Genomic DNA, 15833 nt, shown 5'->3' with positions numbered 1-15833 from the left:
ATGGCAAGTAAACACCATAATTAAATATCCGCCGTCATGCAAGAGGGTCCGAATAAGTGTCCGAGTGTTCGAACCTCAACGCATGAGACATGGAAAGTAAACACCATAATCACATATCTGCCATCATGCAAGAGGGTCTGAATTAGTGTCCGAGTGTTTAAACCCTAATGCATGAGAAATGGCCAGTAAACACCGTAATTACATTTCTGCCATCATACAAGAGGGTCCGAATAAGTGTCCGAGTGTTCGAACCCTAATGCATGCGAAGTGGAAGGAAAACACCATTATTACATATTTGCCATCATGCAAGAGGGTCTGAATTATTGTCCGAGTGTTTAAACCCTAATGCATGAGAAATGGCAGGTAAACACCGTAATTACATTTCTGCCATCATGCAAGAGGGTCCGAATAAGTGTCCGAGCGTTCGAAGCCTAATGCAGGAGAAATGGCAAGTAAACACCATAATTACCTAACTGCCATCATGCAAGAGGGTCTGAATTAGTGTCCGAGTGTTTAAACCCTAATGCATGAGAAATGGCAAGTAAGCACCATAACTACATATCTACCATCATGCAAAAGGGTACGAATAAGTGTCCGAGTCACTACAAGAAATTGCATTTTTCGCAACGCAACAAAATATGTTGCTAAAAGGGAAAATTCGTTGGCAAAGAGTTTTGCCGACACACAAAGCTACGTTGGCAACCCGTAGGCAAAAGTGAGTTGGCAAAAGTTTTTGCCGACGAAATGATCATTGCGTTGGCAAAAGTAATACCTTTAGCGACGAACATAGTCGTCGCTAAAAGCCTCCATCCATCGTCGGCAATTTACCTTGCGTTGGTAAAAGTCATTCAAATATGATAATTGTGTGACACTTTTCGCGACACAAATTTGCATGGGCAAAAAATATACTTTTAGCAACAACATATGCGTCGGCAAAAGTAAACTTTTGGCGACACATTTAAGTCGGTAAATGTTGCCATTTGCCGACGATTTGTTTGTCGCTAAAGCTTTACTTTTGGCAACGACAAATTGACATTGGCAAAAAATACACTTCTACCAACACAATATGAATGGGGAAAAGTAACTTTTAGCGACACATTTACGTCGGTAAATGTTGCCATTTGCCAACGATTTGATTGTCGATAAAGCTTTAGTTTTGGCAACGACAAATTGACATTGGCAAAAAATACACTTTTAGCAACACAATATGAGTGGACAAAAATGAACTTTTAGCTACACATTTACCGACAAGTTATTTGTCGAGAAAACTTTACTTTTTAACGACGACAAATTTGCAGCGGCAAAAATAATTGAAACTCATTTATAATTTTTTAAAAGATTTACAGTTTTACAAGAGGCATCCCTCAGGCGCCACTATAACAAACTAATAACAGTGATATGAAATCACACAAAATACCCATCCATACCCTTCCATCCAAAACACTAGCAGTTGCCCGAACTTACACCTAATGACAACCCCCATTAATGAAAACCTAATCTATTACAGATTGGACAAAAAATTCGGCACCCTTCCAAACATCAACAACACCAGCAAACATCCAACAACAACACCGCAGCACCTCATCGTAACAATCACCATCACAGCAGCATCACCACAGCATCTCAACAACAGCAGCAACATCGCAGCAGCACCAGAAGAATAGCAGATTAGTATAGCAGATCAGCAAACTGATTCAACACAGATCATCACCAGTTTAGAAAACCATTTCAACTCAGCAACCCAAACAAAATCATATAACCAAATCAGAATTGACGCAGCAGTTTACCTCATTTACCAGAACAGTCAGAAAACAAATCAAACAAAACCAGTAACAAAACTATACAAAATGCTCAGAAATCAGTTTACCATGTTTGTCATCCATCAATTGTTCAAACAGCCCTCAAAACTATACAATTCTTAGTAACTTTTAAGCCATCAGGTTAACAGAAGTTAAGTAAAAATTCAAACTAATTCACTGGCTGTCATGTTTACACTAGGAGAGTGAGTCATATAAAAACACTCAATTCAAGTACACCACAATGTTTACCAAGCTAACCTTATACCAATGCACTGGAAACAGTAAAAGTAACTAAGCATTGAGATTGTCCATACACCACAATGTTCACTAATGGCTCTCTTCACTGCTTTAGAATGTGACTGGTGCACTGAAATATGAAACAAAGTCGAATCATTTCACTCAAAACCATTAGTGGCAAATTTATTACACTCAAATCATTAAATTAGTCATGAGAAAGTCAACAAAATGCTTCTATAATGAAGGTACCAGTAAACAAGATCAGAAACATTGACCTCCTTCCCCCACCATCTGCTAGTGGAGAAAGAAAAGAAAAATATATATATATCCATCCTACAATAAAATACCCGAGTAATGCACAATTAAAATCTTGAGATTGTTAACAACTCTCTCCTTGTATTCCTTGCCGCTTATTCTAGCTTCTGTAGGAAGCAGGTCTAGCTTCAATGGAGTCTGCAATCAATCGGAAGATGGTCACACGAGGGTGAGGAAGATAAGAGGAAATTTATGCACCCAACAGACTGATCTATAAAACCAAATAGACAACAAACCAGCTAGCAAGTTTGATGGCATTAGTATTACAATAAATGCTAATAAATGCATTCAGGTCATAATATATGCTTAGTATCTCACACATAGAACAATACGGTACGTGCATTATGTTGCAATATGTGATTTGTTATGTCCACGTTCTCATGAGATTTGGTTGTTTCTCTAGGCTTCAGTCTTGAATAAATTCTACACTAGCAAGGGATAGAATGTAGTACTTCTCAGTAGCAAGCTCCGCTCTATCACCAGCAGCCAGAAGAACCGGTGTTGAGTGGGTCTGGAAACCAGTAATGGTCTTGGGTCGACCTGCCTGGCCAACAACATCAACAGCTTGGCCTACCCGCACAGGTACTGACAGAGGTTTCAAGTTCTCATCTACTGTCAGTAGCATTCTTGGCTGTAGTATTGAAGGAAATATATAACATAATCAACCATTAGTAGTAGTGTGTTAACAGCCCAATGATTAAAAGCAATAGAGAGTGAGATAGAAGTAGACAAACTGTTATAAACTGAGACCAAACCTGCATTGCCAAAACGAGGAAGTAAAGAACATAATGATATTTCCCCAATATGATCGCTTTCATATCAAGACATGCATGCAGTAAGGTTACTATTCCAGCCAGTGCCATTCTGGAAGAAAAAGATGAAATACATACAGAAAGTGAGCCGACAGAAAAGCCAGAGGTATGACTTAAAAATACTTCTCCTCACAGATACTAAAATTTATTTATTCATTTAATTGCAGAAAAGAAGGCTAGATCATAATCTAAAAACTTCATATTTGTAACCTTGTCTCCCAATATGCTTTATCCCACAAATTATTTATTTATTTATTTATTATTTTTTTATAAATAAAAATGTTTTACTCCACATGACAGCCTTTTAACAGCTTTGGACAAAATAGCCACATTACAGATTACAACAGTAAACAAACTTTGCAAACAATACAGATCATATATTCTTTTAGCTCTACTGAATGATTTACCCTGTCGAAGAAGTGAATGCATGAAGCATTTGACACCATTCTTAACCCAACAGAGCTGTAAGCTGAACTTATTTGGATCATCTGATTTAATCCTCTTCCAACACTCGGCTGTATCTAAGACCAAAACTTCTCTTATACAAAAGATGCTCATAGGATGACGAATTTTTTGTTTGTTTCTAGTGTGTTTGGAAATTCCATATGAATGCTATTGATTCATTTCTAGAATTCCATCACATAAATAATGTGGAATAATTCTTCTTTCAAAAATAAATCTCTTAAATGGGAAACAAACCATTGTTCCCCTATATACGGGATATTAACTAAAAGCGGAATGAACCACTTGAAATGGTAGGTTTAAACTACATGGACTAGCTTAGGTGCCATCAAAATTCTAACAAAAAACCTTTAGATTCAACAGAAACATCCCAATTAACGGGTCAGTCCTGATGTGAAAACTACCACTTTGGAAGAAGTCTCCCATTGTTGAAACTTGCTCATCTCCCGCTGGATATGTATGTATGTGAATCAGTTCTAACCCACACCCTAAAATTGAAAAGTTAATATGGGGGAGAAGAAACACTTACGGGGATAGCAAAAAGCGCTCAGAATGATATGGAGCAAGAGTCAACAAGCCTTTTCCCAAATGTACAAGACCCTGGGCAATTCGTACCTGCACAAGTGGCCAACACAAATCATTAAAACAGAACCCCTTAAAAAAATAAAAAATAAAAATAAAAATAAAAGAAAGAAAGAAAATCTGAGATGCACTGTGGAACAAATTCCAAGAGAAACTTACACAAAAAAGGAGGCTAGCTTCTTTGTAGTAGTAACTCGAAAGATTGCGAAGCATGCCAGCTATTCTAGCGTTGTTGGTTCCAGCACCAATCAACCCTAAGGAGATGACGCCAGCCTGTAGAATCCAGATAAATATGTCAAGATTTAGGCTGTAACTAACAAGGAATCGATAATACTAACTATAGTCCTAATATATTATATGAAAGAGAGAATACCATTGCTACTTCTGTATCTGTATCGTGACTAAGTCTGTTTAATGTATCCATAACATTGACCTGGTGAGAACATCCAATTCATAAATTAGCTCAACTGCAATTCAAACACCAGTTCCAAGGTTGCTCAGCTTGGAAAATATCACAGGATAATTTACCTTAGGGTTTGATATACAAAGAAGACCAAGAGCCAAAGGAACAGCCCTTCGGATATTCTGCTCTCCATACTGTAATAGATGCTCTAATGAGCGAATAGCCATTTCAAGTCCCAATTCTTCAGCCATTGCTACCATAGCAATTCCAAGTATAGCTGGTCCCTGATGGGTTTCTCCCTTCTCAAGATGTTGGGCACATTGACCAAGAAGGTGTTGGACCTATGTGAAAATAAACAGTAGAGTGAGTTATTTCATCTACATAACAGTCGACTCCAATTTAAATTAAAGGGGTTGGAGTAAACACCTTGAGCACATTCCCAGTTCCAGCATAAGCACAGGAAAGTAGGGTCATGTCATAATATTTCCTAATTTTCTCATTAAATGTCTTAGAAACCTCTGCTGTTGCCTCCACACTTTACTGTCAAACGACACAATGGGATTCCAAAGAAAAAAAACACAACAAAAACGAATGATGTAAATAAGAATCAAGTCCAGAGTCTACAAGGTGTTATCAACAATAAATAAATAATAATTTTCAGATGCACCACCAAAATTTTTTTTTTTTAAATTATCACAATTTGAAAAAGAATAATCTGTGATAAAATAGAAAAAAAAAATTAAAAAACGCCCCACAGCTTGCATTTTTTAGTTACCTGCTTCCCAAGGTATAGAAGGCCAAGGCCAAGAGGCAAAAGTCGAGTGAGGGGCTCCCCCAATTCTGATTCACTTCGGTCCATTAATGCAAATATAATTGCCTGACCAACCTCTTCATTACAGGAACCAACATATACCAAGGCCAATGAAATAGCAGTGAACGCAATCACATCAAGAGGCACTTTGTTATCTCCAAGGATAGGAGTCAATTTACTACGGATCTGACAAATGATTTAGATTAGTCCGCTGCAATGAGAAATAAACATATCAAACAAAGAAAGTAGAGGAACAAGTCAAATGATGTTTTTGCATTCCACAGATACAAGATAATTAACTATGGAACTGAGAAAAATTATAAATTAATCAACATCAACTTTAATTAAACATGTTGTACAAAGAGAAGGGAAGGTATCTTCCAGTACTCATCAAATTTTATCTCTCCCTCTCTATTTGTGTGAATTCTGTAACTTCTGTGATGAAATTAACAATCTATGGTAGAATAGACAGAATGATTCCACTGATGTGCCTCTTGAATCAGACATAGTATTGTTTCCATGGCCTACCAAGAAACCACCAGTTAAAAATGCAAGGAACCTCACCTGCTCATTTTGGGCACCAGCATAAGCATGGCCCAGACCCATTATTGCACCGATTCTGACAGAAGAATCCTCTGTATCTATATAATCAGCAAGAAGTGCCAATGCCTGAAAAAAAAAATTTAGGATTTCCAAATACATAACAGTCACAGACTTGTGTACAGAAAAATGCCAAAGTATAACTCACACGATCACAGTCATTCTTGATACCGCAGTTCACAATACCAACTCCCAACAATGCACCGGCTATGACATGGTTGTCATTACTGTGGAAATACTAGTCAAGTTGGGCAAGTCCAGAATCAACATCCCAAAGCAGAATCATACCCTATAAGGAAAAATGGTGATAATCCAGCAATAAAGAAACTTGGACCAGCAAATAGACTGAAAGGGGAGGGGAACATACCAGACTTGCTGCAGCACTGGCTTTTCCGTGTTCTTTATTCTCAACCTTTACAATTTCCTTCTTTGGCAAAAAGCCAAAATGAAATTTGTACATCTAGCGTAGTTTATATGCATCGTTAAAATAAAACTTACTCTCCAAACAATTATAAAAGGAGAGACAACCTAAACATTTTCTTCACTTGAATCCTTCAAAACAGCTATTAAAAGAAGCCTTTTAGTTTTGTTGTTTGTTGTTGCAGTAACACTAGAGGGTAAGGTTTAATAAACTTTATATCAGCAGGACTGCTCCATTTTACACTAGAGGGTAAGAGTCTCTCTCTCATTTTACTTGTTTCTTCCAACCAGGACTGCTCCATATCAGTAGGATGCAGTGGTGGTGGGTCTATAGGCCACAATCTGTGGGTTGGTGCTGACCCATATTCTTCATCCTACCCAATGGTGACCAAATACCAACCAGTGGCCCGATTTAAGAATTCTCTTAATTAGAGGTATAGATTACAAGGATGAGTGCACTGTGGCATTAGTTTGCTCGTGGAAGATAAGGAGTTCCATTATGCATAAAGACTACTATATTATTCTAATTTGTTAACCACAAGTCTAACAGATATCTTAATACAGTTTTCAACGTTCATATAATATTCAAATTCATTATAGGCTACGAACATATAATACAAATGACAAAATATAGCATGCATACATAGTCTAGTCTAAAAATAAGAATATACTAGTTGTTACCTTCCCTTCAAGATGCAAGCCTGACAGGTGCAACTTCACCCACATTCAGCAACCCATTCTCTTCCAGCAAGTATTGCACTCATATCATCTGCAGTTCAAAAATTCATCCCCAACTCCAAAACCTGCATTTAAAGATTTGTAATGAATCAGACAGATCCTTCAAGGTTGTCACTCCCGAAGTATTTATATCTGTCAATTTATTACTCCTAGATTCTAGTATCCGAGTGGCCTAAGAGAAAACGATGTAAGATTAACAAAATTAACTAACAAGTTTAACATATGAAAGAGACAACAACTTTCAGTTCATACGTCATATTTACTAGCAACAAATGAAGAGACATGTTCCTCCATGCATCCCCATTGTTGCTGTTGTTGAGAAACTGACCCCAAGATGGTCTTGTGCAGCCTTTTAAGCTCTGATCAAGCTGTGAACCAAAATTCAGAAGCAGCCCTTGGTTTTCTGCTTCTAATTTATTTTTCTGATCTGTATAACTTTTAATTTTAGTGAGTGCCTGAAAGCAATGCAGCTAAAGCACAAGAAAGAAGCACATTAACGCATGTAAGGACATACAAGTTCGAAAAATTTGTGCTTAGTAGTTATGCTAGAAATTGAACTATGTAATTTGATTAGAACATCCTAGGATAGGGTGTTTGTTCATCGATGTCATGACCTTGTGATCTCCAAAGCAACAAAACAATGTTACAGTATTCTAGTGTCACTTAAAGCTATTTCTTGTTAACCATGGAACCTTACTACTCAATTGTTTACTCCTAGCCAAGGGCTTTTTAGCCCAATGGTATTTACCCCAGCACTCTTATTTTAGTTTGGATGTTCAAACCTCGCCTTTTTAGCTCCTATCTATTCTACCCAGGACCACCACCACTTAGCGACTGGCTCTTTCCCAATACCATTAAGAGTAAGCTTTGGTAAAGAAAACCAGGTCCACTATTTGTTGCCTGCAAAGAAAATTTACAAGGTAAGAAAACTTCATCATCAGTCTGTTAGAAAATACTGTCAATTGCAGTTGTAGGTAGTTGTACTTGTTTGCATAGAAAGCTTTGGTAAAGAGGAGTCATTAAAATCCAACATTCAAATCAGAAATTAAAAGAAAAAAAACCTGGATGAAGGATGATTACATCTGAATCAGTGATCAGTCATGCAGTGTGTCAACTAGAAACTACAGGTTTAGTGGAAAACAATTTACCTCATACATAATGCCACTAGCCGCAGCTTCAGAATGCAAAGGCGATGGAAGTGAGTAGACTATCGCCTTCAAGATGGTTTTTTCCCTTTCCTTGTTTGTCTCCATTAGTGCCCTGTCTAACAATGCTTTTGCCTCTGGATTAAGCTCGGTAATGAACTTCAATGGTGATGGCCATATGAGAGGATCTGGAGCTGACGGGTTCAATAATGCTGCACATGCTGCATGCTTGTGCCTCAAAGCAACCATGTAAGGTATCCTCCTGCCAAGATATCAGCTGGTAACAATCGTTTCATTCACAAAACATTCGAAGCTAATGTCTCCACTCATTTAAAATACAAATAGAGCAAACTTCCCACAATATTGGAAGTATTAAAAACAGAAAAATAGCAAAAAAAAATTTCAAGTGCAACTATGTCAAAAGTTCAGTGGAACTCCAGTGGTGATTGCCAAAAGGAAAATGTCAAAATGTCATTTTTTTAGCAATGTTGTTCCAATGGTGCAAATGCCATTTTGGCACATCTAGATCATTGCTTAATTCTGTCCAATGGATGTCTCACATCCAGACCATTGGATCAAAACCCTCTCTTGGGTAAGTTGAGTTGGCACAAATGATGCACAAGATTTGGCAATATAAGTTTTTAACAGACCTTTTGGCAGGCCACTAGAGAGGATTTCTTAGGTGCAGCCACCATATAATTTGGCAATAGCAACCATTATACAAGCCCACTGAAGTTGCTCCTTCTTAGGTGTCAACCATATCTTTTGTTAAACCATACTTGTCAAAGCCTCAATCCAAATTCTTTAATGCCATCATGTCATCGTCAACAATCTCAATAGGAACCAATTACTCTCGATTTTCGTTATGATTGAGCATGAAGGCTAATATTGTTTAACCACACTAGAAATACGTAGATTGTGGCACATTCAACTCCATAGAAAGGGAATAACAATGGGGTTCAGACACTGCTATAACATTAATTCCATATTGAGTACTCAAAACTAATTTCAGCATCAAAGACCTTGAAATCACCTACTTCGTATGTCAGTGGATCTGGTCTGCATCAATTATCATATAGTTCTTTCTAAAGTCAGGAAAGAAAGAAAAACTAAAAAAATTAAAAACTAAAAAAATTAAAAATTAAAAATAAAAAGTTTACCCAGATGAATCTCTATGAAGTCTATCAGCCCCCCAAGCAAGTAATTCCCGAACACAATCCAATGAACCCCCACGAACTGCAAAATGAAGTGATATAATCCCAGGGAAACTGCAAACAGGACTCTTATAAATATTAATGACAAATTAAGAGTGCTATGACATTACACTAGAAAACCTTCAATAAGAGAGTTTTGCCCATATCCTCTAGAAGATGCACAAACAAGAGCCCCACTGTCTAACAACATATGAACGCACCCCGGCCATCGTTGTCGGGCTGCCAAGTGCAATTGGGTTGCTCCATTTTTATCTCTTATATTCACAAACCTTGCAAATTCCCTGCCATCAACTCCAAATCAAACCAAACAAAACAACCACGGCTTTAGCAACTTCATGGATATTCTCTACACACAAGCATATATGAGTGTGTGTGTGCAGAGAGAGAGAGAGAGAGGGTCACCAGGAATGTGCAACAGAGGTGGAAAGGGTAGCAGAAAGAATAGCTTGTAGGCAATCTAGATGGCCATAGAAAGCAGCATAATGCAAACAGGTTTTTCCATGGAGTGAATCAAACATCAAAATCTAATGAAATTTCATACACAACCAATGATCAATTTATCTTCTACAATTCAACCAATGATAGTATTTTGTTTGCATAAAAAACAAGTATTGCAAGTGGGGGCGACATAGGCTAGCGGTAAACCAGGCCCCTACCGCACAACCACCGCATACTGCCAGCCATATATGTCTAAGGGCGGGCCCAAATTGCTAATGGTAGGGACAGAGAATAAGCACAGAATCAAAAAGTGAACAAAGACACCTCTCTACCTCTAATCTAATCTAATCTTACAGTGAGGAAAATGACAGTAACTACCAAAAATAATTGTCGAGACAATAAAAGAGATGTGTGCGGTGTGGAGGGCTCACTCCAATTGATTATATCTTCCTGTTATTTTGTGATGGTAATGAAACGGGATGATTCAAGATGCTTCACAGGGCTCACACTCTATTGTCAGCAATTGCACCCATGATTGCAAAAATTTCACAATGTGAATTGTAAGGAGTAATCATGACAACCAAAATAAATATTAAAAAATTAGAAGCACATCTGGTTATTTATAGTCACATAACAATAATCAAATTATTTATTTAAACATTGCCACAAAATCTTTTTTTGTATGAAATCGGGCTATAACTTAATTCTCATTATCTCAAAGAAGTTCGAGGCAAATGAACCCAAAAAAAAAAAAAAAAAACTCATTTTGATATGAATGATCATCAGAGAAGTGATGAACCAAAATAGAGCCAGCATATTCAAATAGTTATCTTGCCCAACCAAATTGCCCATTTACAAGTTTATTTACTTTCATTACAAATCTTTGAGGGGCCAAGATGTGTGAGAACATGTCTGTTATCAAATAGAATTGCAATCCACGAAAAATAATTTTAGTTTAGGTAATGGTCATAGAGCAACTGCAAAATATGCAATGGCCTTAAATAGGTCTAAATTCCATGAATTTGGCTGGGAAATTCATGACACGTCTTCATGAATAATTTGTAAGATTTTAATTTATCATAATCAAATCTTTCAAAGTCTATTACAAACAATAATTTACCATTTGTATTGCTAATCAGTGCTTGTTCATTGTTCAATAATTGCATCTACTAGCTTTTCAATTTCATTAATAAGTGCTTGTTCATTCAAGCACTTAGTGCCAAACAATCAGGTTAACAAAGTGATTTTATTTATTTATTTATTTTATTTTTTTTGTAGGATACATCTCAGTTTTTTACCTTTAGCATCTTCTTTGCCTTCTCAATTTCAAGATGAAATGGATGGCTTGTAACAAAACCCCCTTCCATATTTCTTCTTTTGGGATGGTGACTTTCAACTTCACCATCAATATGTTAATCGGTTATGACTGAATATTTGTTCTAGCAATAATCTCTTGTCTCTTCACTTTATTTATTTGTTTTTAATTTGCCTATAATTTTCTGTTAACACCAACCAGCTTTTTGACTTCGAATGAATAGATATAAATAAAATATATTATTCTATATTAAATATTTGTATATAAATTCTATTGGTACATTATAGTATTACCTTACCTGATTTTCTCTCAGTGATGTCAATTTCCAACTAGCCAAACAAACAGGCTTTGTCAAACGGGCCTGGTGATTCTTCATGTTTATGGTCCTACGATGTACAGTCTGATATAACATCATCTTTGAGGAGAACAAGTATATTCCTACAGGCTAAAGCATATTACTCACTAAAAATAGATCTAAAAGACATGAAAGGCAATTGTAAAGAAAGGAAATGACAGAGACAAACACTAAAAAGCCTTTTGCAGAGACAAACATGATATATATCAACTCAGAGAATAACAATTCCTGCTGGTCCTATTGTGAAAGTTTTGCACCATCGTTATCTTTACCAAAACACAAATGACAAAAATGCCTAATATATGGTTGGTCTAAATGAGAAATTTCAACAAATTACGAAAAAAATTTCTTAGAGGAAGTGGAAGGCCCCATGATCACATTGAAAGTCTATGATCCGTTTATATCTAAAATACACTTGACTACTACTGCAACCCGCATTACAACACGGTAATGACTGTTAATGAAAAGGTCTATTGTCGTGTTCACATTTTAATTTTTTTGAATTCATTGATCACAGCCCTATCACAGGTTCACCATGAATTTCCATAAAAGCAACATTTCATTTTATCAAAGTGAACAATTTTAGGGAGGTGGTTGGAGGTTTGGCAGTGACGGCTACAGGGCTAAAGTTATCCAGATTTAACTAAAAGATAAAATAGCAGGGAAATTGCATAACATGCCACAAAAAAATAGTAACTTTTTCTTATAATGTGTGCACTTTGTAAATCAATTAAGAACATTGAGACATCATTTAAGTGGCTAGTATAAAACATTTGTTTTCTATTGACATAATGTTATAAAAAAGTACAACCTTTTTTTAAAAGCACATTAGACCTTTATACAGTAACAGAAAAATGTTATACAGCTCAACCACCCTTTTTCTACTCATTTTCTACCTACAAACCAATACAGACTAAAAATGCATCGATAGGTAATATTAACTCAAACTGTCTGATCTAATGCATGTATTATTCTTTTGGTTTATTCTGCAGAATTTTACAATACCTCTACAATTTTAATTTTTTTCTTGGGGGCAATGTTTTTTTTTGGGCTTGCCATGCCATTTATCACTTCCTTTACAATGTAACAAGCAACCTGAAAAAAACCACCAAAAAAAAAAAGAAGAAAAAGATGCACACAAAAGAACATGCTCTTTAATCTTTATGATGACTACAATTTAACATGTCACATTTTATAATTTTTCAACTTCTCTTCACAAATTGCCCCTGCAAAAAAAGTGAAGAAATGATATTGAAAAGAAAAACACTATCAAAATCATTTGCAATAGCTAAAACATTTAAACATGATAGATTAATTACATATATATATAATGTTTATTTACCTTCATACGAGGACGCTTCTCTGCGTTGATCTTTCGAACTTCATAACGGATACCTTTGAAGAAAAGCCAGTTCTGCCTCTTCTCCTTGTACCTCAACACACTAGCTTCTCTTTTCCCTAACTTCCACTCCTCTCCTCCTCCACCTTGAAATATTACTTCCTCTTTTACCTTGATATTATTGCCACCATCACCACAGCCAATGCTAATGCTATATTCTGGAACTGTCCACAACCCTCCATTACTTCCCCAACCATCCTTCAACCCCTATAATTCTTTTAATTTTCCTCCAAAGATCAAAATGGTGGTACATATAATAGCTTTACACATTCACCAAAACATGAACATTATTAGACAAGTTTAATACAAATTTTAATGAAACAATTAAAGCTGTAATAGATGGGTTAGTAAATCATCTAAAGCCGCTACATGTATATATACATATATATTTTAGGGGGAAACTGAAATATTTCATGATTTTCAAAAATCATGGATTTTCAAAATAAGGGGTACTAAATAATATATTTATAAATGCTTTAAAAATGATCACAAAGCAAGGGACAGACATTTCAGGAAATGTTCTCTTACAGAGTACAACAAATCAAAATACAAAATAAGGGCATTGATATACAGATTTTATTCTAAACCTAATTCAATCAAATACCTATAAAAGTTACTTTGATTTCATATCAGTAGGTTAATCACTACATATAGCTTACCGACAGTGGCATTTCGAACAGCAAAATCACATGGACATCAAAGACAGATCAAAGAAAACCAGATTAACAATAAAAAACATAGATCCACAACATACGAGAGAATCGATTTGAGCAAGAGACAAATAGAGAACTATAAGTTTTTTTAGTCGAATCTTCACCTGGTCTCGCACATCAGCAGCAAACGGCGGAAACCTGATAATCAACAAACGTCTATGCGGATGTGCGATTGTAAGGGTAGGGACCTACGGATTATGAGAGAAGGCTGTGCAAGATGGAAAATCGGGTAGAGTGATGAGGGGGTTTGTTACCTATCCTGGGGAAAAAAAGAGGGAATTTTGAGAGGGAACATTCACACCGCCTGAATAAGCAGATCACCAAAAAAAAATGAGGACAATAAAAACAATTTTTAGATTTTTTTTTTGGAATAACTTAAAATTAATTTGAGAACAATAAAAATCAAAAATATATTTTTAAAATTTTAAAAATTATTTATGACCTCCCAAAACATAAAATTATACAAAAATAATAAGTATATTTTATTTTTTCACCAAATGTTTTTTAATTTTTTAGAAAAAAATTTTTGAAATAAGTTTCTAAAAATACAACCAAATATATTGAAATTGATGATCTAACCACTTTGGAAAAGTTTAGATTATCTTAAATTAGCCATCTCAACTTAAAAACATGTTTGAGTTTGACGGTTTTATTTTGTGATATAATTCGATGATCACTTTAATTTTACAATTCAATAATTAGAATATTTAAAAATTTTTGAAAAATTATAATAAAAATACAAATAACTAGATCACCTCATTTCACTACCAAAACTTTTACCGACGAATAGTATTATCATCGCTAAATGTTTAACTCTTTGCCCATGCCAACTTGTCGTCACCAAAAGTAAGCACATTAATAGCGACGCTTATTGTGTTGCTAAAAATTAAGCCTCGTAGCTAAAATTTATGAAATTTTGGCGCCAACCAATATTTTTGGCGCCTAGTCAGTGTTATGCTTTTTTAGCGACGATAGTAAATTGCGTTGGTAAAGGTCTACTTTTCCCAACGAAATTGATTGCTGTGTCGCCAAAAATATACTTTTAGCTACGAAAAATTGACGTTGTAGCCAAAAGTAGCCGCCAAAAGTGCAATTTCTTGTAGTGAGTGTTCGAACCCTAATGTATGAGAACTGGCAAATAAACACCATAATTACATATCTGCCATTTTGCAAGAGAGTCTGAATTAGTGTCCATGTGTTTACACCCTAATGCATGAGAACTGGCAAGTAAACACTGTAATTACATATCTGCCATCATGCAAGAGGGTCCAAACAAGTGTCCGAGTGTTCGAACAATAATGCATGAGAAATGGCAAGTAAACACCATAATTACATATCTGACATCATGCAAGGGGCTTTGAAAAAGTGTCCGAGTGTTTAAGCCCTAATGCATCAGAAATGGCAAGTAGACACCATAATTACATATTTGCCGTCATGCAAGAGGGTCCGAATTAGTGTCCGAGTGTTCGAACCGTAATGCATTAAAAATGGCAAGTAAAAACCATAATTACGTATCAGCCATAATGCAAGAGGGTCTGAATTAGTGTCTGAGTGATTAAACCCTAATGCATGAGACCTGGCAAGTAAACACCGTAATTACATATCCACCATCGTGCAAGAGGCTCCGAATATGTGTCCGAGTGTTCGAACCTTAATGCATGCAAAATTGCAGGTAAACACCACAATTACATATCTGCCATCAGGCAAGAGGGTCTGAATTAGTGTCCGAGTTTTAAAACCCTAATGCGTGAGAAATAGCAAGTAAACACCGTAATTACATATCTGCCATCATGCAAGAGGGTCCGAATAAGTGTCCGAGTGTTCGAACCCTAATGCACGAGAAATGGCAAGTGAACACCACAATTACATATCTGCCATCATGCAAGAAGCTCCGAATAAGGGTCCGACTGTTTAAACCCTAATGCGTGAGAAATGGCAAGTAAATACCATAATTACATATCTGCCATCATGCAAGAGGGTCCGAATAAGTGTTCGAGTGTTCGAACCCTAATGCATGAGAAATGGCAAGTAAACACCATAATTACATATCGGCCATCATGCAAGGGTCTTTGAAT

The 15833-nt window shown here is 36.1% G+C and overlaps 1 protein-coding gene and 1 pseudogene across 2 annotated transcripts; both read right to left on the bottom strand.

Annotated features, from left to right (window-relative positions):
- Positions 1–1291: 1291 nt before the first annotated feature.
- On the bottom strand, positions 1292–7305 carry LOC114291182 (26S proteasome non-ATPase regulatory subunit 2 homolog A-like; annotated as a pseudogene). Its single transcript, XR_014345507.1, has 13 exons — positions 7123–7305; positions 6389–6481; positions 6170–6310; positions 5986–6090; positions 5386–5607; positions 5037–5150; positions 4736–4951; positions 4581–4640; positions 4367–4480; positions 4155–4240; positions 3107–3215; positions 2804–2982; positions 1292–1689 (listed from the first exon to the last, which is right to left on the bottom strand). The product of XR_014345507.1 is annotated as a 26S proteasome non-ATPase regulatory subunit 2 homolog A-like (transcript).
- LOC114291163 (E3 ubiquitin-protein ligase XB3) lies at positions 6450–11667 on the bottom strand. The gene is made up of 5 exons (XM_082897439.1): positions 11585–11667; positions 9485–9592; positions 8328–8586; positions 7432–8079; positions 6450–7244 (listed from the first exon to the last, which is right to left on the bottom strand). The coding sequence occupies exons 1-4, from the start codon at positions 11665–11667 to the stop codon at positions 7987–7989; spliced, it is 543 nt and encodes a 180-aa protein (XP_082753565.1). The 3' UTR covers positions 6450–7244; positions 7432–7986.
- Positions 11668–15833: the final 4166 nt, after the last annotated feature.

Source organism: Camellia sinensis, chromosome 12 (assembly GCF_055761805.1).
Source record: "Camellia sinensis isolate YWXY chromosome 12, ASM5576180v1, whole genome shotgun sequence".
NCBI lineage: Eukaryota > Viridiplantae > Streptophyta > Magnoliopsida > Ericales > Theaceae > Camellia > Camellia sinensis.
The sequence above is the reverse complement of the archived record's forward strand: the minus strand, read 5'-3'. Positions and strand labels throughout refer to the sequence as shown.

What these genes read in the sequence shown, in the direction of transcription:
- LOC114291163 (XM_082897439.1), bottom strand. Translation starts at nt 11,667, where the DNA reads ATGAAGAATCACCAGGCCCGTTTGACAAAGCCTGTTTGTTTGGCTAGT. An exon ending in CTGAGAGAAAATCAGGTAAG is followed by an intron (nt 9,593 to 11,584) that starts GTAATACTATAA and finishes TCCTGTTTGCAG; the next exon opens with TTTCCCTGGGATTATATCAC. An exon ending in CTAGTGGCATTATGTATGAG is followed by an intron (nt 8,080 to 8,327) that starts GTAAATTGTTTT and finishes TTTTCTTTGCAG; the next exon opens with GCAACAAATAGTGGACCTGG.